The sequence below is a fragment of the Canis lupus genome, chromosome 12, assembly GCF_011100685.1.
Source record: "Canis lupus familiaris isolate Mischka breed German Shepherd chromosome 12, alternate assembly UU_Cfam_GSD_1.0, whole genome shotgun sequence".
Classification (NCBI taxonomy): Eukaryota; Metazoa; Chordata; class Mammalia; order Carnivora; family Canidae; genus Canis; species Canis lupus.
The window spans coordinates 67,485,445-67,511,186 of NC_049233.1; the positions used below are offsets into that span (position 1 = coordinate 67,485,445).

General features: G+C 45.7%; 1 protein-coding gene and 1 long non-coding RNA gene across 9 annotated transcripts in view; one reads left to right on the forward strand and one right to left on the reverse strand.

Annotated features, from left to right (window-relative positions):
- SLC22A16 (solute carrier family 22 member 16) overlaps positions 1-25,742 on the reverse strand; it is a 57,127-nt gene that overhangs the window by 20,911 nt on the left and 10,474 nt on the right. For 2 of the 8 annotated variants that reach the window (XM_038554936.1, XM_038554938.1), the window contains 3 exons: positions 22,639-22,681; positions 21,989-22,265; positions 4,544-5,023 (listed from right to left, as the gene is read on the reverse strand). In XM_038554936.1, coding sequence (XP_038410864.1) covers positions 4,544-4,947 — 404 coding nt within the window. In that variant the 5' untranslated portion in view covers positions 4,948-5,023; positions 21,989-22,265; positions 22,639-22,681. Of the gene's footprint in view, positions 1-4,543; positions 5,024-18,287; positions 18,378-19,973; positions 20,099-21,988; positions 22,269-22,586; positions 22,610-22,638; positions 22,682-25,742 lie in introns of those variants that run through there. The other 6 variants (XM_038554939.1, XM_038554935.1, XM_038554934.1 and 3 more) reach the window with 6 other exon arrangements.
- Positions 20,577-23,785, forward strand: LOC111098394. The gene is made up of 2 exons (XR_005368136.1): positions 20,577-20,969; positions 23,108-23,785. It is a non-coding gene; the product is annotated as an uncharacterized LOC111098394 (long non-coding RNA).

The window sequence follows — 25,742 nt, forward strand, 5'->3', positions numbered from 1 at the left end:
TACCGAGTGCATAGGAAATGGTTCATAAATGTGAGCTATTGTTATTTTAAGAGCATTTATCACATTTCATTGAAATTATCTGTTTAAAAGTCTTTCTCCTCCACTGTTAGCTCTGTAAGGATGGGATCAGATCTTATTTCTTTGCTTTTTGTTATTTTTTATTATAATATATCATACATTCATCAGAATACATAAAAATATATATGTACAATTTGGAGAATAAAGACTAAAACATCTATGAAATCACAACCCAAAGCAAGAAAAAGATCATTGCCACTCTCCCAGTAGCACCTGAGAGAGGTGCTCTCTCTCACACCTCCCTTTGTGATTCCAAACCCCAAAATCCTTCCCCCCTTTTGGAAGGACCATTATCTTAATTTTAGTGACCATCAATTCCTTGCTCTTCATTCCATTTTAACATAGGCAGCCCTAAACAATACAGGTTACTTTTGCCAGTTTTTGAACTTTCTATAATCAAATGGTACTATGTGTATTATGGATCTCTTCTTTCACTCAATACTATTTTTGGAAACTCATCTCTGTTGTTTGTGTAGCTATAGTTCATTCATTGAATGGCCACATATCCCACAGCAAGAAATACTGCAAAACACGTGTCTACAATATGGCTGATGTACATTTGGGTTGTTTGCATGGCCAGGCTGGTAGCAACAATGCTGTAGGAGCCTTCTAATGCATGTACCCATGTGGACGTGTGCAAGAGCTTCTCCAGAGTACAAGCCCTAGAACATGTGAACTGTACCTATCATCAACTTTTCTATATAATGATAAACCATTCGTCAAAGTTTTTTTGATTTGCATTTTCAATTTGCACTCACACCAGCACTCACACTCCTACTACTCCGTATCCTCACCAACACTTAGCATTACAAGAATTTCTACTTTTGACAACTGGTCAACAATAAATGGTACGGTTATATACCACTAACACCTTTTTCATCTCTTCATCAGCCATTTGGATGTTCTCTTTTATGAAGTGATTTAAAATCTTTTTCTCAATCTTCTGTTAGGTTGTCTATCTTTTTTTCCCAATTGATATAAAAGTCCTTTAAGTACTCTGGATTTTAATCCTTTGGTTACATGTAAAGCAAATATTGTCTCTCTCGCTCTCGGGCTTGTCTTTCTTCTTAATGGTGTCTTTTCATGGACATAAATTCTTCTAGTGAAGTCAAATTTATCTATTTTTTTCCTTCGTGGTTAGTGCTTTTTGTATCTTCAAAAAGGTCATCTCTTCCTTCAAGTGGGTTCTGAAAATATTCTCTCATATTATCATCCTAACATTATATAGTTTTCCCTTTCCCATATGTATCTTTAATCATTCTAGATTTTAATCCTGATTTTCATAGTATAAGGTGTGAGGAAGGGACACTGGTTGTATTTTCTTCTATATGGCTAACAGTTTTCCCAGGACCACTCATTAATCCTTTTCCTGCTGATGTGTGATGCCTTATTTGTTCCATAGTTATATCTATAAATGCACTACCCATGGTCCTCTAAGGAGCTATTAACAGTTTGTCTAATGATACATCTATTTATCTTAATGACTTGATTCTTGAAGTTTGCTATTTTCTCTATGGAAGTTTGTCATTTGTACACACGTTTTTGATATATTTATCCATGCATATTTTACATTTTTTGGCTTTTGCAATAGCATTTTTTTAACTTTTTAAAAATTGAAGTATAGTTGACACATGGTTACATTAGTTTCAGATGCACAATATAGTGATTCAACAACTCTACACATTATGCTATACTCACCACAAGTGTAGCTACCATCTGTCCCCACACAATGTTGTTATAATACCATTGACTATATTCCCTATGCTAATAATGACTTATTTATTCCATAACTGGAAGCCTGTATTTCCCACAGCCCTTCACCCATTTCACCCACCCCCCACTGCCTCCTCTTTGGCAACCATCAGTTTGTTTTCTGTATTTATGAGTCTTGTTCTGCTTTTTATCTGTTTGTTCATTTGTTTTGCTTTTAAGATTTCACATATAAGTGAAATCATATGATATTTGACTTTCTTTGACTTATCTCACTTAGCACAGTATCCTTCAGATCCATCCATGTTGTTGCAAATGGCAAGTTTTTGTTCTTTTTTATAGCTGGAATATTATTCAGCCATATAATATTATATATAATCTATTAATATATTATTAATATATGTCACGTCTTCTTTATCCATTCATCTATCAATCAACACTTAGGTTGTTTACATATCTTGACTATTGTAAATAATGCTACAATAAACATAAAGGGGCATATACCTTTTCAAATTAGTGTTTTCATTCTCTTTGGATAAATACACAGTAATGGAATTACTAGATCATATGGTGTTCCTGTTTTTAATTTTTTGAGGAACTTCCATATTATTTTTCCACAGCGATTGCACCAATTTACATTCCCACTAACAGTGTGAAAAGGTGCTTTTTTTCTCCACGTTTTCACCAATACATGCTATTTCATCTTTTTTTTATTTTAGCCATTCTGAGATGAAAGGTGGTATCTCATTGTGGTTTTGATTTGCATTTAGTGATGTTGAACATCTCATGTGTCTATTGGCTATCTGCATGTCTTCTTTGGGAAAATGTCTACTCACGTCTTCTGCCCATTTTTTTAATCAAATTATTTTTTTGGTATTCAGTTGAATAACTTCTTTATAGCTCTTAGATACTAACCCATTATGGACATTTCATTCACAAAGATCTTCTCCCATTCAGTAGGTTGCCTTTTTGTGCTGTTGATGGTTTCCTTCACTGTACAAAAGCTTTTTATTTTGGGGTAGTCCTAACAACTTATTTTTGCTTTTGTTTCCCTTGCCTGAGGGGACATTTCTAGAAAAATGTTGCTAAGGCCAATGTCAAAGAGATTATTGCTTATGTTTTCTTCTATGAGTTTTGTGGTTTCAGGTCTCATATTTAGGTTTTTATTCATCCCGTTTATTTTTGTGTGATGTAAAAAAATGGCCTGGTTCCATTCTATTGCATGTAGCTGTCCAGTTTTCCCAGCACTATTTATTGGAGAGATTGTCTTTTCTTCATCATATATTCTTGCCTCCTTTGTTATAGATTAATTAACCATATAAATGTGACTTTATTTCTGGGCTCTGCAGTGGCATTTTAAAATTTTTTATATTAGTTACTAGTAGATAGAAACATAATTAATGTATATGTATTGATAACATGTCCAGTAACCTCATTAAATGTTCCTTAGGTCAAATAATTCATCTGCTGTATTTTCTTCATACAGAATTATAATGGCTAAAAATAATGACTTTTCTTCTTTCTTTCTTTCTGCTTCTTTCTTTCCTCTGCTTCTCCCTCTCTTTTCTTTCCCTGTTTTGCTTTACAGTACTAGAATCTCCAATACAAAACAAAGCAGAAGCAGTAGTTCATATGTCCTTATATGTTCCTGATTCCAGAGGAAAAGCTTTTAACATTTCACAGTGAAGATGTTCATGACAGATCTTTCTGTAGAAGATCTACCTATCATCAGGTTAAGGACATTCTACTTTTAGTTATGTCATGAATGGATTTTGAAATTTATCAAATGTTTTTTCTATATTTATTGAGTTGATAATATGAGTTTTGTCCTCTAATCTGTTAGTGTGGTAAATTCCATTGGTTAGTTCCTAATACCTAAGTATATTTCAGACCTTATTCCTCTGCTTTCATGAATTTTAAACTCTCATATTTTCTATCTGTCTCTCTGATGTTTATTATTGATAATTTTTTCTGAACTCTCATTCATTTTATTCATTCTTTCTTTTCTTGTATATAATATGTTGTTTAAAATATCCAGGATTTGTCAGTCACTTATTTTGGTTTTTATTTCTAGATGTTCTACACAGTTATTCTTCAATTTTATATCATTTAAAAATAGAATTAAATAAATAAATAAATAAATAAATAAATAAATAAATAAATAAATAAAATACAATTACCAGGATCACCTGCCTGGCTCAGTTGGTGGAGCATGTGACTCTTGATCTTGAAAGGTTATGAATTCTAGTGTCATGTTGGGAGAACAGCTTACTTTAAATAAGTAACTGAATTAATTAATTAATTAATTAATTAAGTTTATCTCTTTAATAAAATACAATTTCCAGATTTTTATAAATAATTTCAAGCTTGTCTTCTATTCCTTTAAGAGCAATAAACATAGTGAATTTATTACTTAGATGCCTGACAATTCCAGTATTTGAAGTCTTTGTTCAGAAGGCCTGCTTTTGTTGCCTATCGCTTCTGCTGACTCTCACTTTATGAAACACAAGTTATGCAATTTGCCCAGGGCTCATGGCTAATAAGTGGTAGCACCAGGATCTGAACCCAGGTAGATTATCTTCAGAATCTAAGCTTTAACCACTACGGTTTTTGTGTGTCCCTAAATAGTAGATCAGCAAAGAGGTAGGTATTTAGATAGGAGGTATGAAAATTACTAAAGTTTTGAACATAATTTCCTGACCTCTAAGAAAACCAAATAGGAAGAACCCTACACTGATGCAATATTTCATTTTACCTGTCAGAAAGGTAGCCAAAAATCATCGCTCCCAGCAGGACTCCCAACATAAATACGGGCTGGATCACCTTTGCGAACCATTCTCGGTTACAGACCAGATCCCACTGAGTCACCACGGTGCTGTCCCACTTGCTCTTGTCATAGACGTAGCCATCCACACAAGGAAAGCTACTCTTAGGACCATTATAATCAGAGTTCAAACCAGACTTCTCATCCCTCCGGAATCTGTGACAACTTGTGAGCTCCCAGACCTCACCGTTCTGTAGCTGTACTACAATCCGATCTTCATGGCCTGTGAAAAACAGGATCCAGATGTCCTCCAACCTCCAACTAGAGATATTGTGGGAAAGAACTCGACTCACGTTGCCTGGAGGCCTGCAGGTATGGTAGGGGGACACTGTCATGAACACAGAAGCCAAGTAGTGGATACCACAAGAGATGTTCTGGAAGGCACATATTAAATAGAGGACTATCTGAAATCTGCAAAGAGAAGAAAAGCAAGTTATTAATTCTGGCATATGGGCTAAAAAAGACTCTAAATAAATATGAAGGTTGTTCATCACATTTAGCATAATATATATACAGATGGATAAATACAGAAATAATTATAGATATGTTGCCATACATATCTATATGTATATATACTTGTGATATATCTGTGACAACTTGTGAGCTCCCAGACCTCACCGTTCTGTATATATACATATATATATATATATATATATATATATATATATATATATATATATTAGTATACATACATAGCTCTGTCTGTTAGGAGGACCCACACGTAATGACATTGCAATAGGGGAACTAAAGGGACCACATGAAATACTGCTTTTTTTGCACCTTTTTCTGCTTCTATTCTTGCTAGGACATACATCCTTTCCTTACACGTGCCTTATAGATCAGATAATGTATGTCCTCCTTATAAAGGCCAAGGAGTTAATGTTATTTCTTTGGAGTCTTCCGTCACAGTAGATAACATCCAAGGAGTGACCTGGTGGGGTCATCACGAACGTTTTCCAAGACCACTAACTCACCAAGACCTCTGGCTCCAGGGCATAAGTGACTTGTGGAGAGCACTTAAACACTCATCTTTGTTTCTGGGTGCCTGAGAAGACATGTGCACCAGACCACCATCCCAATAAAAACCCCAGACTCCAAGCAAAGATGAAACTTTCCTTTCCGAGACTCCCAGAAGCTCTGTCTGTATCTGCTCTGTCTTCAATAAACTCTGCTCTCACTTCTTGGCTCACATTTAATTTCTATCTTTTTTGTTTTTTGTTTGTTTGTTTGTTTGTTTGTTTGTTTTATTTCTATCTTGTGCGAAGCCAAGGACCCTCCTGGCTGGTCCTGTGGGACACCTTCAGGGTCCTCGAACCTGGCCAACCTGCATCAACATCCCAGTAGCAACACACACCCAGTGCCCAGATCTTGTTTTCTAAAAACCATTCTCCAGTAAAAGGAACCAGGAAAAGTGGTTGATTTAAGACCAGGACAGGGAAAATAAAACCTAGGCCTAAAGCATCTTATGGTACCAGGAAGTAAAGAAACACTCAAAATACAAAAGTTTGGGGCATGTCAAAGGGATACAGGAACCAATTTGAAAAAGCTCCCAACAGGCAAGGCTGAAACAATCTAAGCAACAAAATAAATAACATGGTATATCCCAAAGTATGAAATAAATATACAAGTCTATAAGCTGAGGTTTAATTTTATGTGTCAACATGACTGGGCTAAGGAACGCCCAGCTAGCTGGTGACCATTATTTTTGGATGTGTCTATAAGGTTGTCTCTGGATGTGATTAACATTTGAATGGGCAGATGAAAGAAAGAAGATTGCTCTCACCAGTGGGGGGCCTCATCCAATCCACCAAGGGCCGGACTAGAACAACAGGGGGTGGAAGGGCAAATGTGACCTTTCTACTGGAGCTGAGACCTCCATCTTCTCCTCCCCTTGGACACCAACAGACCTCATTCTCAGGCTTTTGGACTCAGACTGAGACAGGGAAATGGAAGGACTCCATAAAAACCTACTTCTTGCTCCTTTTCCTGCTTCTAATCCCGCTAGGGCCTGTAGGCCCACCTCACACATGCCTCAGAATGCAAACAGTGTATGTCCTCCTTGTGAGGGACACAGAATTAATGATTTCGTTAGAATAGATCATATCTAAGGAAGAATCAGGTGAGAATGGCCAGATGGAGTTACCATATGCATCTTCCAGGTCACCAGCACTAGCCATCTCGATGCCAAGCCCCACCTCCCAAGGAATAACACTTGGAAAAAAAAAAAAAAAAAGGAATAACACTTGGGCCTTCGTCTTTGTTCTAATGGTTCCTGGATGCCTGGGTAGAAACATACACTGGACCATGATCCTCAGTAAAAAACCCCAGGCCCTGAACAAAGACAAGATTTCCTCCTTTCCTTTCTGAGTCTCCCAAAAGTACTGTCTGTACCTATATTCTATCTACTTTCAATGAGCTCTGTTTTCTTTTTTTTTTTTTTTTTTTTTTTTATTTATGATAGTCACAGAGAGAGAGGCAGAGACACAGGCAGAGGGAGAAGCAGGCTCCACGCACCGGGAGCCCGATGTGGGACTCGATCCCGGGTTTCCGGGATCGCGCCCTGGGCCAAAGGCAGGCGCCAAACCGCTGCGCCACCCAGGGATCCCTGAGCTCTGTTTTCAACTCCTGCTGGCTCAAGTTTGATTTCTAGCCTGTGCACCGCCAGAGACTCCCTTGGCTGGTCCTGTGGGTCTCCTTCTGGGTCCTTGGACCCGGCCTGCCGGCAGCTAGACCAAAAGTTACATCATCAGCCCCCCAATTTTTAGGCCTTCAGACCTGGGCTTTCCTGGATCTCCAGCCTGCACACAGCCCATTGTGGGACTTGTCTGCCTCCACAACTGTGCGAGCCAATTCTTATAATAAATCCTGATCTATCTATATCCTATTTGTCCTGTTTCTCTGGGGGACCTTGAGAAATGCAGAATTTGATACTGAAGGTTGTTTTACAGGAACAGAACTTTAAGAATGAGCTTTCTGAATTGGTTCTGGGGTTTCTGGAATTGGTCGTCTAACCTGCTCAGATTTAAAAACATCGGGCAGTCCGGGTGGCTCAGCGGTCTAGCACTGCCTTTGGCCCAGGGTGTGATCCTGGAGACCGGGGATCGAGTCCCACATCAGGCTCCCTGCATGGAGCCTGCTTCTCCCTCTGCCTGTGTCTCTGCCTCTTTCTCTGTGTCTCTCATGAATAAATAAATAAAATCTTAAAAAAAAAAAACAACATTGATGACTCTATTTCTAACATAAAGGGAGCACTGACCATCCACATTGCAAACTGTTTATAGAAATACACAAAATTGGGACACTTGGGTGGCTCAGTTGGTCAACAGTCTGACCCTTGATTTTGGCTCAGGTCATGATCTCAGGGTTGTGAGATCCACTGGGCATGGAGCCTGCTTCAGATTCTCTCTCTCCCTCTGCCCCTCCTCCCCTCTCTCTCTCTTAAAAAAAAAAAAAAAAAAAAAAGGAAAAAAAAGAAATACACAAAATATCTGCACTGAGTACTCCTAATCAACCCCTTATAAGAAGCAAAAGGTTCAGTGACTCTGTATATGATACTTTCAAACATGCTTTGAGAACCAAAGATTGTCATGGCATTGGTTGGTGGCTCCTAACGTCCCTTCCCTGCAAGAACAAGTGAAAGAAAGAAGAATTCCCAGCCCAAGCACTGCCTAAACCACCTGATAACTAGGTCTGTTCTGAAGTGGAGCCTTATCTCTTTTAACCACAGGCTTGAAATTGCTGAAAATCAAACAGAACCTCATTCTGTGAGTGGCTGAATGACAATGCCTAATTGACCTCTTTGAGTTTGGAAGGCAGCGTATATTCTTCGTTTGAATGTGACTCTGGCCCAGCTACTGAGTGACCCACTAAGCTGCTAGTTTCGAGTGAAGCCCAGAACGAGAGAAGGCTCTGCAACAGGTGCAGGCCGCTGTAGAAGCTGCTCTGTCACTTGGGCAGATCCGACGGTGCTTGAACTGTCAGTGGCATAGGGATGGATGCCTTTTGGAGCTTCTGACAGGCTCTTATAGGTGGACCCTAGCACAGGCACCTAGGATTTTGGAGGAAGGCCCTGCCATCCTCTGCAGATATTTGCTTTCCATTTCAGAAACAGCTCTTGGTGCACTATTGGGTCTTAGCATAAATTGAAAACCTGACGGTGGGCCACTGAGTTACCACACGACCTGAGCTGCCCAACATCAACTGGGTGTTACCAGTGGGTGTTACCTGACCCACTAAGCCACAAAGTTGAGCATCCACAGCAACACTCCATCATCAAATGGAGGCAGACAATAGACGACTGGGTGAGCAGATCCTGAAGGCACAAGAAACGAGAGAAGTGGCCCAACTGTTTACAGTCCACATTCCCACTATACTGCCTTCTTTTTATTTTTTTTTCTGATTAAAGTGGGCTTTTTAAAAAAAAAATTGTCGTAAGAACACTCAGCATTCTATCTATCCTGTTCACAAATCACAAGTGTACATTATTATTGACTCTACGTACAGTATTGTACAGCCGATTTCTAGAGCTTATTCATCTTACTTAACTGAAACTTTATGTCTGTTGATTAATAAATTCCCATTTCCCTCTCTCCCCTCCAGCCCCTGGTGACCACCATTCCAGGGTGGTTTTTTTTTTTTTTTTTGAATTTTACTGTTTTAGATACCTCTGTAAATGGAATCACATAATACTTATCTTTTGGTGTCTGGCCTATATTATTTAGCAAAAGGTGCTGCATATTGCAGAATTCCTTCTTCTTTTTTTTTTTTTTAAGGCTGAATCATATTCCATTGTAGGTACATACCACACTTCATTCATCCATTCATTTGTGGATACACACTCCCGTTGTTTCCACATCTTAGCTATTGCGAATAGGGCTCTACACGGAATACCCATAACCATGGAAATGCTAATATCTTTTCCAGATCCTATTTTCGGTTCCTTTAAATATATACCCAGAAGTAGGATTGCTGGATCATATGGTGGCTCTATTTTTAATTTTTTGTTTTCCATACTGTTTTCCATAGCGGCTGGGCCAGTTTGTGTTCCCATCAGCAGCATACAAGTGTTCCAATTTCTCCATATCCTCGCCAACATGTGTTGTCCTTTGTTGTTGTTGTTTTTTAAATAACACCCACCCTAACAGGTGTAAGGTGATATCTTATTGTGCTTTTAATTTGCATTTCCCTGATGATTAATGACAAAGGCATTTTTTCATACACCAATTGACCATTTGTGTATTTTCCTTGGAGAAGTGTCTATTCAAGTCATAGGCCCCCCCTTTTTTTTAAGATTTCATTTATTTTTATTTTTTTAAGATTTCATTTATTTATTCATGACAGACACAGAGAGAGAGGCAGAGACACAGGCAGAGGGAGAAGCAGGCTCCCTGTGGAGAGCCCGATGTGGGACTTGACCCCGGGACCCCAGGATCACGCCCTGAGCCAAAGGCAGACACTCAACCACTGAGCCACCCAGGTGCCCCCATAGGCTCATTTTTTAATCAGGTTATTAATTTATTGGTTTTGAGTTGTATCCATTCCTTATTTTCTTAGAGATTAGCTCCCTATCAGATATATGGTTTACAAATATTTTCTCCTACTTTGTAGGTTGACTTTTTACTCTGTTGATTGTTGCCTTTGCTGTGAAAAACCTTTTTGGTTTGATATAATCCCACTGGTTTATTTTTTATTTTTGCTGCCTGTACTTTTGATGTCATACCTACGAAATCAGTGCCAAGATCAGTGTTAGGAAGCTTTCCTCTGTTTTCTACCGTGAATTTTATAGTTTCAGGTCTTTAAACACTGCCTTCTCCCAGCTTGCATTGATGGCCTCATGGGAGTTCCCTATAGTCATCTGAACAGAGCAAAACACTCGGGCCTGATTTTACAGATGCTTCCACGCAATATGCAGGCACCACCTGAAAGTGGACAGCCGAAGCACTACAGCCTCTGGGCTATGTCTGAAGGACAGTCCTGAAGGGAAATCCTCCCAGTGAACAGGACTTGGAGAAATGTACCTAGCTGTACTCTTCACTTGGAAGGAGAAATGGCCAAACATGTGATCGGATATCAACACATAAGCTGTAACCAATGGTTTAGCTGGATGGTCAAGGACTTGGAAGGCGCATGATCAGAAAATTGGTCTCAAAGAAATTTGAAGAAGAGGTATGTGGAAAGACCTCTAGGAATAGGCAAAAAATTTGAAGACACTTGTGTCCTATGTGAGTGCTCAGCAAAGAGTGACCCCAGGCGAGGAGGATTTTAATAATCAAGTGGATAGGATGATCTGTTTATGGATACTAGCTGGCTTCTTTCCCAAGTCATCTTGTCATTGCCCATTGGGCTAATGAACAAAGTGGTCATGGTGGCAGGGACAGAGGTTATGCACGGGCTCAGCATCTGGGTGGGCTGATCTGGCTACAGACACCACTGAGTACCCAATCTGCCAGCGGCAGAGACCAACACTGAGCCCCAGTATGGTACCACCCTTGGGGTAAATATCTGCGTATTGCACAGAACCATTTGGGCAGCACTTGGTCCTTACTAGAATAGACACTCTGGATATAGATTTGCCTTCCCTGCACAATGCTTCTGCAAAACTACCGTATTTACAGAATGTTTTATCCACCATTGGGTATTCCACATAGCATTGCTTCTGTTGAAGAAACTCCCCTCACAGCAAAAGAAATACGGCAGTGGGCCCATGCTTATGTAACTTACTGATCTTACCATGTTCCCCACTATCCTGAAGCGGCTGGTTTGCTAAAATAGTGGAATAGCCGTTTGAAGACTCAATTAGAAAGCCAGGTAGGTGGCAGCATTATGCAGGGCTAGGACGAGATTCTCTAGAAAGCTGTGTATGCTCTGAATCAGGGTCCAATGTAGGGTGCTATTTCCCTCACAGTCCACACTCATGAGTCCAGGAATCAAGGGGTGGAAATGGGAGTCGTATGGCTCAGTGTTATACCTAGGGATCCATTAACAACATTTTTGCTTCCTGTTCCCACACCTTTATGCGCTGCTAGCCTACAGACCTTAGTTCCGGAGAGGAGAAGAATGTTTCCACCAGGAGACACAACAATGATCCCACTGAACTGGAAATAAAGACTGCTGCCTGGCCCTCAGCCCCAGAATCAAAAGGCAAAGAGGGGAGTTACAGCGTTGGCCGGTGTGGCCGATCCTGACTACGAGGGGGAAGTGGACTCCACGATGCTGGGAAGGAAGAACACATCTGCAATACAGGAGATCCCTTAGGGTGTCTCTGAGTAGCACCGTGCCCTGAGATGAAGGTCAGTGGAAAATTATAGCACACCCTCCAAGCAGAAATACTAAGAAATACTAAATACCAGACTCTCGACAAATAACAAGCACATCGCTCTATCAGGTAAAGGTCTGCAGCCATAGATCGGATAGGGAGCTAACGTCTAAAAAAAAAAAAAGGAATGCATTATTTTTAAATGCATTTTTAAAAATCCTGATTTTAAAAAATGTACCTGTGACTTGAATAGATACTTTTCCAAGGAAAATATACAAATGGCCAATAGGCGTATGAAATTAGATTATTGGAGAGAGTGAATTACTCCTGTCAGTGTCTGCATTCAGTCTCATACGTATTCTACGTCAGCTGGCCTCTGGAAAACTCTAGCATTTCTTCATGGACAGGAGAGTAAAGACGCCACCCAAGGCCTCTGTGTCACTAATGCCAGCGGCCTGGGCCTTGCACGCCCAGAGACGGCGCAGGTCACATTGTGAGAACTGGAGGCCTACTGTTCCCTACTGTTCCCCCCCTCAGTCCCCCTACACGAAATACCTCTCCATCCGGCTCCTCCTTCCCCTCCACTGCCTGCTTCTCCGGGCTCTCCCTATTTGCTTCCCTGCCCCCCCCCACCCTTTTACTCATTTCCTCTCCCATTTCTCTCTTCCTCCTCTCTGACCCCATACACAGCTGAAGTCCTGTTCTGCTATTTATGTTGATTTTTTTTTTTAAAGAACACCAGCTGAACATTTTCTATTTCTCTACCCAATCAATGACAACAACAAAGGCCCCTGAAAGGCTGAAACCAAGGTCCCACGGAGGCAGAAACTGTGATGCAATCAATTCCGTGTCTCCTGTGGCTCGTAGCATGGGGTGTCGTGCAGTGTATACAGAATGTCACAGAATCCCTCGGGGTTGGAATCCACAGGCCTGAGGTTAATGCATAAACTCGGTGCCTCTGGTAAAGACAGGTGCTCAAGAGACCAGTTAGAGGGTCCCCTGGGGGCTCAGCGGTTGAGCGGCTGCCTTCAGCTCAATCCCGGGGTCCTGGGATCGAGTCCCACATCGGGCTCCCTGCAGGGAGCCTGCTTCTCCCTCTGCCTGTGTCTCTGCCTCTCTCTCTGTGTCTCTCACGAATAAATAAATCGAATCTTAAAAAAAGAGAGAGAGAGAGAGAGAGATCTGTGTATAAAAATTTTTGAAAAAAAATTTTTAGACTGAGTACGCCATCAGCAAAAAAAAAAGAATGTGTGCGTGCACAGATGTATAAGATGGACATATCTTTATATAATGAATTAACATACTGTGCGTACTGAAATAAGAACTCGCATATACATGTACTTATGTGCATACATTGTGCATACATTCATACGTAAAACAGGTGTTTGCATGGTACTCCCAAAGATCGCCTTTGCCACCACAGGGGTGGACACACCCCCACCTTGGAGACTATCGCAGGTGTGCAATGCTAAGTGACGTCACATGAGTGGTGGTGTGAAGTGACCGAGTGGCAAGCTCCCCGAGTCCTCCGGGATGACTGCCAGGACGGTACGTGGCCACCAGTCCTCATGTCTCATAGAACCCCTCGAGAGGGCAGCCCCGGTGGTGCAGCAGTTAGTGCCGCCTGCAGCCCAGGGCGTGATCCCAGGGTCCTGGGATCGAGTCCTGCGTCGGGCTCCCTGCACGGGGTCTGCTCCTCCCTCTGCCTGTCTCTCCGTCTCTCTCTCTCTCTGCCCCTGTCTCTATAAATAAATAAATAAAATTTAAAAAGAACCCCTTGTAGATAAAGAAGTGAAATGGACTCAATTTGACGTGCTGCGGCTCTCAGGACACCCCACACCGAGCTGGCCACGGGTTCAAAACTGCGCCCTGTTCCTGGCACTGGCCCAGCAGCCGGTCCAGAAAAGAAAGACGCACAGCTAAAGGCACAGCGAGAACCGAGTGGCCTTCTTCTAGCAACAGAAGGGGAGAGAGAACACACAAACACCATCCTCAGGGGCTCTGGGGGATGGGCAACCCAGAGGAAAGCCTAGAGCCCCGAGGCGTGCGTCCTTGGGGTCACGGTGAGCCAAGTGTTCTTCCAGGAAGGGTGCCCCCCGGAACAGCTGTCCGAAATCTGCCTGCGTCCACCGCACACGGAGGGGCTGCGCAGGAGCGGCGGGCTGGGAAGACAAGCCTGCTCCGCTGTGACTCGAAAGCCCCCCCAGAGGCTGAGATCACAGCTGGACAGGGTGGTGCTCGAACCCTCGCCCCCGCAGGCCACTGGCCCCGCAGCACAGGCCGCCGGACGCCCCGGTGGAGCCACGGGCTGAGGCCCTGCCCTCGCCTGCACACACTAGGCCTCCTGGCAGCTCCTGGCAGGCCTGCGGGTCACCTGCCCCCGGCGGCAGGTGTGCGAATTCAGGTGTCTCCTCCCGCCTGGCAAGGTCTCAGGAAGCATTTCCCAGCCCAGAAGGGTGACCACAAGCTAGAAGGGCCCGATTAGAGACTTCGAGCCTTTCTGCTGCTGTCAGGCCAGATTCTCGACCGGCCTGTTGTTGCACAGCAGAGGTTCCCCGTTTCCCTCACCGGTTTACACCTGCTGCTGTGCTGTACCTAAACACCTGCTCAGCACTGTCCCGGTCACCGCGGGTCGGATCATGCGCTTTAGTGTATGGGCTGCCACCTAAATAGTTTCAGCCCCTGGAATGGCTGCACCATTAAAAAGTTCACACTCTGCTGACCATACCTCCCCACCCTCCCAGCCCCCCCAGTCCTTCCCACTGACCCCATCCCCAGCACCAACCAGGTGCCCAGTCTTTGGATCCCACCTGCTTCTCTAGTTCATTGCCACTTTCCTGGCTTTAGTTCCTTCCCCAGCCAGTCCGAACCCCACAGTCAACACTAGAACTACCTGCCTACCTACCTACACACACACACACACACACACACACACACACACCAGCACCCACTCTGCCAGGCCTCCGAAGCCAGGATTTGTCTTCTCTGTCCCACCCCTAGTGATCGTGGCTCAGGAGGTCTGAGGTAGGATCCAGAACTCAATACAAGCTTAAAAAGCTTCCTAAGAGGGGCAGCCCCGGTGGCGCAGCGGTTTGGCGCAGCGGTTTGGCGCCGCCTGCAGCCTGGGGTGTGATTCTGGAGACCCGGGATCGAGTCCCACATCGGGCTCCCTGCATGGAGCCTGCTTCTCCCTCTGCCTGTGTCTCTGCCTCTCTCTCTCTGTGTCTATGAATAAACAAATAAAAAAAAAAAAAAGAAAAAAAAAAGCTTCCTAAGAGATTCTGATATGGATGAGAAGCACTACCCCCAGGAAATCGAATCCTCTGGCTGAACAATCTGTTGATACCACGTTTGACATTCAAAATATTTAGTAATTGTTGTGCAGAAACTGGAACTCTCATAAACAGCTTGTGAGGGTATAATTTGTCACAACCATTTCTGCAGATCTGTTTGGCAAGTGACCACGGCCACGCTCGGCCACAGAGTGATTCCTCTCCTTGGGTACGTACCCAACAAAATGTGTACACAAGTACCTTAAAAGACGTAGACAAGAAAGACTACGCATGATAAGCCCAACCTGGAGGCCATCTAACCGTCCATTAACAGCAAATGAGTAAGTGCCGTGACATACTGTGCCAGTGAAGATCGACAAAAGTACCGTGACATGCCATATGTGTGAATCTCCCATATATGATGTTGAACAAAAGAAGCCAGACCAAAAGTACAGGATCTTTTTACTCCGTTTATATAAAGTTTAGAGTCAGGCAAAACTAATCTATGGCAGTAGATGGGAGGACAGTAGTAAGTGGGAGAGGGGACGGTGCTTGGGAGAGGGCGTGCGAGGGGTGGTCCCGCAGTGGTAACAGGGCAGTGTTCACTTTATGCTGACTCATCAGACTGTAGATTACGGTGCGCACTTTTCTGTATACGGGCAATATATCAATTTAAACATTTTATATCTGCAAGCCCCAGAGAGAGGGAAAAGCATTCCCCAAAGCCCTGCTGAGGCATGATTGGACGGGGTACCAGGTCACACCCAGTCCGCCACCCGGTGCCTACCAGCTGGATCTCAGCCCTGAATGGCCTCCCAATCCATACTGACAAGGAGACGTCTTGCTGAGCAATACATTATTTATCCAGCTGCCTATTAAATATCTCCACCTGGAATTCGCACAAGGAACTCAGTAGATGCTCAAATTGATCCAAGCCCTGGGCCTGCCCCACCTGGAGTGAAACTGTTTCTGAGTTTCTGACACCACTGGCTACACAAGCCAGAAACACGGGGCATGGGGTGGAAGGCAGACAGATCCTGGCCACCTCGCCTTCATAACCAGGAGGTCCCATCAGTTCCACCTGCTAAAACTGTCCAGTCCCCCCAGCCCACATTCCCCCTGCCTCGGTCCAGACCCTCCTTATCTCCCACCTGGGCTCTTACCTAGGTCTCCTCTGGACTTTGCCCAAACTCCTGCCCTTCCGACGCACCTTCCATTCTGCAAAGTGACCTTCCTAATACCTGAACTCCTTAGCATACCATATAAAAATATCTTTGGGGATGATTGTGACAGCTTACCTCTCACCCTCATACTTCATACTCCAGGAATAATAAATCACCCGTCAGCCTCCAAACAACCCATGCTAGTTCACATAAATATGCTTTCTATGTGCCAGAAAGGTCCGGAGTATCCTTTCAATTCAAACTTCCCTTTCCCTGTTGCAAGGATAACTTCTTGAAAAAAAAAAAGAAAAACAAGACCCTACTTCCCCAGGCATCTAGCATTGGGACATATCACTCTCTCCCTTACCAAGACTATTGTCCATCAGTTGTCACCTGTGTGCCCAATAGAAGGCCCCACGCGGGGTCATAATTATAGATACAACACATCTCAGGGATCCCTGGGTGGCTCAGTGGTTTAGCGCCTGCCTTCAGCCCAGGGCATGATCCTGGAGACCCGGGATTGAGTCCTGCATCGGGCTCCCTGCATGGAGCCTGCTTCTCCCTCTGCCTATGTCTCTGCCTCTCTCTCTCTGTGTGTCTCTCATGAATAAATAAATAAAATATTTTTAAAAAATTACAATACCTCTTAATGACTTAAAAAAAGATACATCTCTGTGTTCACAGCAAGAGAGACACTAATGGAAAAAGAATCATACAAATACAATAGGCAGAAACCCCAGAAGCGAAGAAAAGCAAAAACGACCAGAACACCCAGAAAATGGCCCCTTGTAATTTCGGTGACAGATGAAGAGATTACTTTTAGCCCTAGACTTACATCGTTCTGTATAAAGAAGCATGACTGGTGGCATCCCACAGTGGTTAAGAGTGTGGACTCCAGAGCCAGACTGCCAAGGTTTGAGTCTTGTGTCTATTACTTACCACCTGAGACCTTGGGCAAGATCCCTAAACCTTCTGTGCCTCAGTTTCCTTATCTGAGAAGTGGGTTGTTGTGGGAAGACTTAATACATGTAGCGCACTATGGCACAGTGTAAGTGCAGAGAAGTGCTATTATGATGTTCATAAGGTGAAGTCAAAAAAGAAAAACCAAAACAGCTTCATATAATGAGAAAAAAAAAAGAAGAAAAGCAAAACAAAACCACCTGTGTCCATAGGTGTAAATCAGCTATGACTCCACATTCCAACCTGGATATTTTAAATCATTTCTGCCTTTAAACCAAGACAACCCAGGGATCCAAGTTCTTAGGTTATCCCAGCATAGATGCCTGGGTGTGTTTCCTCGATTCCCTCACCGGGACCGTAAGCTATGAAATTGATGGACCTTCAGGATGGCTGCAGGACAAGACCTGGAATGGCTTTTTAATTCTTAATTAATTAATTAATTCTTAATTCTTAGGTGTTCTGCTTTCCTCTCTCAAAGGTAATTAGGATAGTGCTTCCTCACTCTAGAAATGACTAATGGGAAATGATAGATGATTAGAGTTCTCTGCTTAACACTTTCACTAGGTCTCCTTAAAAGAAGGTGAAATAACAAAACACGATAACCCCCCTTTCTATTTATAAATAATAAAGAGCACATTTAGAGCAAATGTCAGAGAAACTCAGGGATGGGGGGGACCAGAGCTATGGTCACACTGTTTTCACCTTCTTCTACAAGCACCGGCTTGTTACCCTTGCCTTGCTACATGCTGCTTTTACAAGCCAACTGTTCCCACCAGGCCGGGGCTTGGGTAACAGTAATAGCCACAATTTACTGAGAACTTACTTGAAAGTTAAGACGTCTGCGTACATTCTTGTGGCCAGCTAAGAGTGATCTCCCCAAACCCGCCATGGAGAGCTACATTTGACAGTGTGGATGAGGACAGTGGGAGCAGATGCCCCAAGCACAGAGAGAGAGCCTCGTGCTGTGGATGGCAGAGCTGCCCACCCCCCTGGGTCCCTGGATGACCCAATGGGACACAACCTACCCTGAAGAGTTACTGGAGAGGGACACACTTCCAACTGAGGGATCTCTTTGTTAGCCAAACACCAACAGATACAATGAGCTTAATTAATCCCTAAAATACAGAGGGAAAGAATGGTGTTAGTGCCTCTTACCTCATAGGGTTACTCTAAGGGTGTAAGGAAGGGCGCCTCGGGTTACTCTAAGGGTGTAAGGAAGGGTGCCTGGGTGGCTCAGTGGGTTAAGCATTTGGCTTCACTCAGGCCATGAGCCCAGAGTCCTGGGATTGAGCCCTGAAGCATCATCATCATCATCACCTTCATCATCATCATCATCATCATCAGGCTCCCTGCTCAGCGGGGAGCCTGCTTCTCCTTCTCTCTCTGCCCCTCCCCCTGCTCATACTCTCTCTCTCAAATAAATAAAATCTTTAATAAATAAATAAATAAATAAGCAGGATGTAATGAGAGGCTGCATGTGGAGTCCTTATAATAAATATTTGGATTACTATGATTACAGATGAGGAAGTAGTAGGCGAAATGCTCAAAACCCCCAGTTAATACGTGGTAGAGCCAGGACGGACACTCCGACATCCGACCCCAGAGCTGATCTTGTCACCTGCATGCCCTTCGGCGTCAAGAAGCCTGAAACAAGTTACTCTACAAGGAGCCCGGGGGAGTCCTGGGGTTGGGCCCTAACTGTGCTCAGGGGAGCATCAGGATGGGGAGCGTGGGCTGTTAGACCCGTGGTGTAGACACGAGCCCCCGTGTTCTCGCGTGTGAAACGGGGGACACCGCCCGTCTCAAGGAGCTGGAGTGAAGATTCTGGGGCGGGGCAGGGGGGGACACGGAACCACAACCAACACGTGTGCAACTTTCCAGTTTGGAGAGCGGCACATCGCCTCTCCCCTACAGGCCTGGGGGGCGGGGTTGGGAAGACAGGAATGACGGCGATTCCCGCGCTGCGGGTGGGAAACTGAGGCACGACATCCCCAGAACCCTAGTAGAGGTGAGGGGCGGGCCACGACTGCGACTCAGCTGCAGCTCCCCGCCAAGGGTTTGGCCCTCGCCCAGCAAACCGTCCCGCGTCACCCCCAGGAGCGCTGCTCCACGGATGAATGAATGACATATTTTAATGCCTTAATGAATTTTAACAAATGAAAGCGGGTGCCAAGGGGCTAACTCGGCGTCCCTGGCCCCACCCGCCTCAGTTTCCCCGAGCGCTACACTGTGGGTGCAAACGCCTCGGCGCCAAGGGCAGCGCGTGAAGCGCCAGCGCCAGCGCACCCGGCCCCCAAGGGGCGCTAGAAATGGCCACAAAACCCCACTAACGGTGGTTCCTGGGCCACCCCTGCCGGGACCGCAGGCGTCGGGGACGTGGAACAGGAGCCGGCCTGGCGGGGGCAGAACCGGGCGCGGGGGCAGGCGCTCCTCGGCTCGGGTGACCCGGGCCCGGCTGGCAGCCCGCACGCCGGCGGGGGGGGGGGGGGGGCGCCCCGAGCCAGCCCAGGGCCCTGCTCCCCCGGGGGGGGTCCCGGCGCCAGGGTCCGAGCCGGCGGTGTGGACGCGGGTCTCCCGACTTCCCCACGAAAGGAGGGGGCCGGGCTTCCGGACCGCGAGCCCCGCGCGAGGACCCCAGGAAACGGACAGAAACAGGCCGGGCCGGCGCCCTCCGCCCTCCGCCGTCCTCCTCCCCACCCCCACCTCCCTACCTGCCGAAGTGCCCCACGCGGTCAAAAATCAGCTCCAAACTCTGGGACCGCATGGTGCCGCCGTGCGCTGCGCCCCCAAGCTGGCCGCGCCGACCTGCCCAGCGCCCCGGCCGCGGGCACCGCGCCCCGCCCCGCCCCGGCCCCCCCGGCCCCCCCGCCTGGGTCCCTGCGCGCCCCAGGGTGCCGGGCCGGGCGGCTCCCCCCCCACCGAGGTCCGAGCCCCGCCCCGCCCCCCCCCCCCCCCGGCCCGCCCTCTGGGTCCCCCGTGCGCGCCCCAGGGCGCGGGGCCGGGCGGCTTCCAACCTCCGAGGCCAGATCCCCGTCCCGGTCCCCGTCCCCGTTCCCGTCCCCGTCCCGTCCCGGGGGCCCTCCCCGCCCTCTGGGTCCCCCGTGCGCGCCCCAGGGTGCCGGGCCGGGCGGCTCCCCCCCCACCCGAGGTCCGAGCCCCGCCCCGCCCCCCACCCCCCCCCCCCCCCGGCCCGTCCTCTGGGTCCCCCGTGCGCGCCCCAGGGCGCGGGGCCGGGCGGCTTCCAACTCCGAGGTCCGATCCGGGTCCCCGCGCTCCGCCCCGCCTGGCTCCGGGTCCCCCGCCCCCCCTCTCTGGGTCCCCCGCGCGCGCCCCAGGGCTCCAGGCCGGGCGGGCTCCCAACGTCCGATCCCGATCCCCGCCCGGGACACGCAGGTCCTGGGACTCGGGGGCTGAAGGGCCCTTGGTTTCTGGACTCCGCTCCCGCCCCGGGCAAGGGCCGCTTTCTCAGGGGCCAACAGTTTGAGGGCCAGGACAGGGTCCCCGCGGGCAGAGTCAAGAATGGATCCTGATGACCCTGAGAAGTGACAGGGACTGGCAGGGCTTGTTCACGGTTTTATGTTTCCCAAAAGGGCAAAGGAACTCTCCGGGTAGAGACTCCAGCAGAAGAGTCGGGGCGAGAAACTTGGACTTGAACAGGATTTGAGAAGGAGGGAGAGCCCACTCCAAGGTCCCTCCCTCACCTGCTGGTAGGTTCTGGGTACCTGTCCTCTGTCAGTTAACTGTCAGTGAGAAATTGTGTTTTCAACCCGTTTATGGTGTTTTTCAATGGCCAGAAGTGGTATTTTTTTAATGAGGTCAAAATCATAAATAGTTTCCTTTATAATTTGTGACTTTTGTATTTTGTTTAAAAGAATTCTGCTTTACTACCATGAGGTCACAAAAATGTTCTATTTCCTTCTAAAAGTTTTAGCTTTTGGCTTTTCTCATTTAGGTCTTAAATCCACTAGAAGAGATTGGTTTAAGACTGAGATTCAGTTTTGGGTTTTTTCCATACAGATTAAAAAAAAAAAATTTGTCCCAGCCCCATTTATTGAATACTCTATCCTTTTCTCTGCATTGCCACCTCATCTCCTATAAAGTTTTTCTTTCTCTGTGGGTTTGTTCTGGGCTCTCTAAATCTTTTCCATTGATCTATTATATCCATGTGTCTTTATTATTGTCGTTTTATACAATCTGCTCCAATTAATCTTTTGCTACTACTCCAAAATAGGTCTTATCAAAGTCACCATGATCTCCATGTTGCCAATTTCAATGGCCAGTTCTCAGTCCTTATTTTATTTAATGCCCTCTGTTAAGGAAAAAATATTTTAAAAGGTATAATCATGCCTCTCGTAGAAAAATAAAATGAACAAGTCACTAACTTTATTTTACTCACGAGTTCATAAGGGAACCAATAAGACGTTACAACTTGTTCAAAGAAGAATTCAATGACCCCCACATATAAAGGCAGCAAGGAACGCTAGTATGAATTTATAAATAGAGGCAAAAATAGTCTATCCACCGCACAATTGCATTTCGCCAATTCTATCAGTGCATCAGTTGCATTCCACGAAACACAATTCATTTCCACAGACAAGAGTCATTCACATTATTATGTTTTCTACAACTTACAACATTGTAAAAATCGTTCAAAAACAATGAAAGATGAAGAGAACCCTAAAGAGTATTCCAAAAAAAAAAAAAAAAAAAAAAACTTTTTTCCCACCTCAAAGTGTTCCAAAATGTTTACTGGTACCACAATATCAGTTTGTCTTTTTTCTTCAAACATCTTCCTTGGCGTCTGTGCTTCCCCAGTCTGTGATTTTTCATCTCACCTTCCCGCTTGCTGTTCTCTTGGTCACTTAGATCCTCCTCCTTCTCCCGTCTCCACTAAATGTCAGAGTACCCCCGGCCTCTGAGCTCTTTTAACATTCCTCCTCGGTAGCATAATATAGTCCAAGAGTTGGCCAACTACAGCCCACGGACCAAATCTGGTCTGCTACCTGCTTTAGCAAATAAAGTTTTATTGGAACACAGTCACGATCATTCATTCATATACCGTCTATGGCTGCTTTCATCCCGCAATGCCAGACGTCGGTGCTTGTAACAGACTGTATGGTCCACAAAGCCTAAAATATTTACTATCTGGCCCTTTACAGAAAAAGCTTGCCAACCCATGATCTACTGCTGTGGCTTTCAAAACATATATTAATGACTCCCAGATCTATGTGTCCCAGCTGACCTCAGCCCAGGACTCCGGAATCGCTAATACCACCGTCTTCTCCACTTCTCGCCCACAGGTCTACAAACCACCTCAAACTTACCATGGCCACCTTCATTCCCACTCCTCTCCATTTCCCAGCTCAGCAAACGTACCTCTTGCAGCAGTTGCATAGGCCAAAACCCCTGGTGTCTCCCCCTGGAGAGACATGAGGAGGTGTCTGAGAAACAAATAACCCTATTTTTTGTCAGCCCCAAATACCTCTACCGTCCTTCTGACAACCTTTATTTCCTGACCCCCAAATTCCCTCCACCTCCCTTCCAAACTGCTGCTCCCAATTCTCTTTAGCTTTCTCAGGCAACTGCAACTGGTTGCAATGGGCAGCCTGGCAGAACGTTTAAGGATATTTATAAGATTTGGTCCTTCACTTAGTATTTATTTGTGTCTGCTCTGTGTGACGGGGCAAACAGGAGTTCAAGTTGTGATTCCTTATCCTGAAACTTCGACACACACACACACACACACACACACACACACACACACGAGCCAGGCCCTTAACATTCATTAGCTCATTTACTTCTCACGATGGTCTGAGATCAATGCTGTTCTCATTTTTGTCTTCAGGTAAGAAAAATGAGAGTCCAAGAGAATAAGCAATCTTTTAAGGTTGCCCACACCTGAGTTGCCGAGCCAGATTCCAACCCAGCTCTGTCTTAACTCTGAAACTATCGCTCATAACCATGACACTGGCACTGCTTGTTACCAAAAAAAAAGTGCAGAATTGTGCAGAGTGACCCTTCACATGACCGGATTGGAGACCTGGTGACTTCGAACCACCAGGTTCCCCCACCTGCCTGAGAAGGCCTACACGTGACTCTGCCTTTAGCCCTCAGACGCTCATCTGGCCCGGTGTTCCAGTCAAAGTCCTTAAAACTCAAAGAAGGAAGTAATTACTCCTGGGTGCGGTAACCTTGAAGGCTTCCAGAAGAATTTGATATTTGATTCAAGATGTGAAGGATAAGGAAATATTGCCAGGCAGGGGCAAGGTAGGAAGTATGTTCCGGTAGAGAAAATAGCCTGAGTAAAACCCCAGATGTAAAAATCCAGGCATGTGTGAGGCCCCAGTGAGAGGCACAGCAGCTGAAGGGTTGAGAGCAGGAGTGCTTTGTGCCTAGCCTCGGGCCTGCCTGGCCCGCACGAAATAATGGGTACGTTTACCTGACCGGCCTTGAAAGGCCCGCTCTCCAATCGACACCCTGATTGTAAATGCCACCTTCATCAATTAAAAACTTTGACCCCTCACCCAAGTCACATCTCTCTGGTATCAAAACGGTTGAATTCAAGTTAACAGTCCTACCTCATAAGGCGGTGGTGAGGTCAAATGAGACATAGCTTCCTGGAAAGGGATTCCAGGTGAATAACTCTTACACTTAACAGTGTGTCTAGGCCATGGTAAGTGCTCGATAAAAGCTAATGCTGGGAGGCCTGGGGGTCTCAGTGGTTGAGCATCTGCCTTTGGCTCTGGTCGTGATCCCAGGATCCCGGGATCGAGTCCCACGTTGGGCTCCCTGCATGGAGCCTGCTTCTCCCTCTGCCTATGTCTCTGCCTCTCTCTCTGTGTCTCTCATGAATAAATCAAATAAATAAATAAATAAATAAATAAATAAATAAATAAATTTATTTTGAAAAGCTAATGCTGTGAAGATAGGCCAAGAAGGATAAGTAGGTTAGAGGCACAGCGCTTGGAAGCTTCAATTTTAGGTTGTGATTACAGAGCATGAGTTAAGGCAGTGAGGAGCCACCGAAGGCTTTGTCCCGTGTAGTGAACAAAATATGTGTTGTGAAAATTGGTCTGATAATGGGGGTGTGACAGAGGGAGGGGGAAGATGGAGAAGGTGGTGGTAGGACAGTCAATTGGGAGGTTGATATATTTGGAGCCCAGTGTTCAGGATACAAATTAAAGAGGTGATAGCAGAAGCAGAACGAAGGGGCTTCCCATTCAAGTGGCAGAGAAGGACGAAAGGCCGCCTTTGGCAACTGGCTGCCTGAGGAGGGCACACACGTAGAGTTGCTGAGCAGTCCCGAGGCTCACAAGGCTGAGTGCGGACAGGACGGCGGCCTGGCCTTTGGGGCTCCTCCCTTTCCTCCCTCTCTTCCTCCTCCTCCTCCTCCTCCCTCCCTAGTCCTCTGGGAAAGATGCAAGTTGCTCTGATCCTCTGAGCGGCCTTCCCCTGGTGCATTTGGCTGGCACACCCGCTGAGGGCGCCGGTGGGAGCAGCTTTAAAAGGACTGGTTCATGAACAAGTGCAATATGTCAACAAAGACTCAAGTGACTGAAATGCTTTCCCTCTTATCATAGAAGATAAACAAACAGGATTTGCAGAATGTGCAAAAGAGTTGAAATAACTGTTGTAGGTTTCTCTTGGAAACCAAAAGTTTTGGCAAAGAACCTTGAGTGTTATATCTGTGTTAGAAATGTAGGGGCACCTGGGTGGCTCAGTCAGTGGAGCATGGGGCTCTCCACTTTGGCTCAGGTCATGATCAGGTCAGGGTGGTGAGATGGAGCCCCGCATGGGCTGTGCTCAGGGTGCAGGCTGTTTGAGATGCTCTCCCTCTCCCCCTTCTCCCTCTAAAATAAATAAATAGATAGATAGATAGATAGATAGATAGATAGATAGATAGATAGATGATAGATAGATCATTTTTTAAAAAGGATTTCAATAAAAAAATGTAGAACATAGCAGAAGATGGATCTCTCCCACTTCATGAGAAAGGTGCAAGGTGTGTGTGTGTGTGTGCATGCGTGTGTGTGTGTGTGTGTGTGTGTATTTACAAGTCTTGTGAGTGAGCTGGACACCAGTGACACCCGGGAAGCAGCTGTGGGTCACAGTGATACTGATCAAAGTAGTTCGAAAGCCAGGAGCCAGTCTGAGGAAGGAAAGAGAGATGTTCCTAGTCCTGCATCTAAAACGTGTCCCTTATGGGGCCGGAATGCTAAGTGGGGCTGCAGAGTAAGGTGCCCGGAACCATCTGCAAGAACCTGCTGTTTAAGCTGCCCAGTCTATGCTGTGTTGTGATGGCAGACCAAGCTGAGAGGTTTGGGCTTCTTTTCAGAAATAGTTTATGCAAAAACAAGCAAAAATAAATATATTAGTTTCCATCGTCCTTTTTTCACACAAACGGTTCTGCAACTCGCCATACTATATCTTGGAGAACAGGTCAAGTCACTAAATTTCTTTTTAAATGGCTGCATGATATT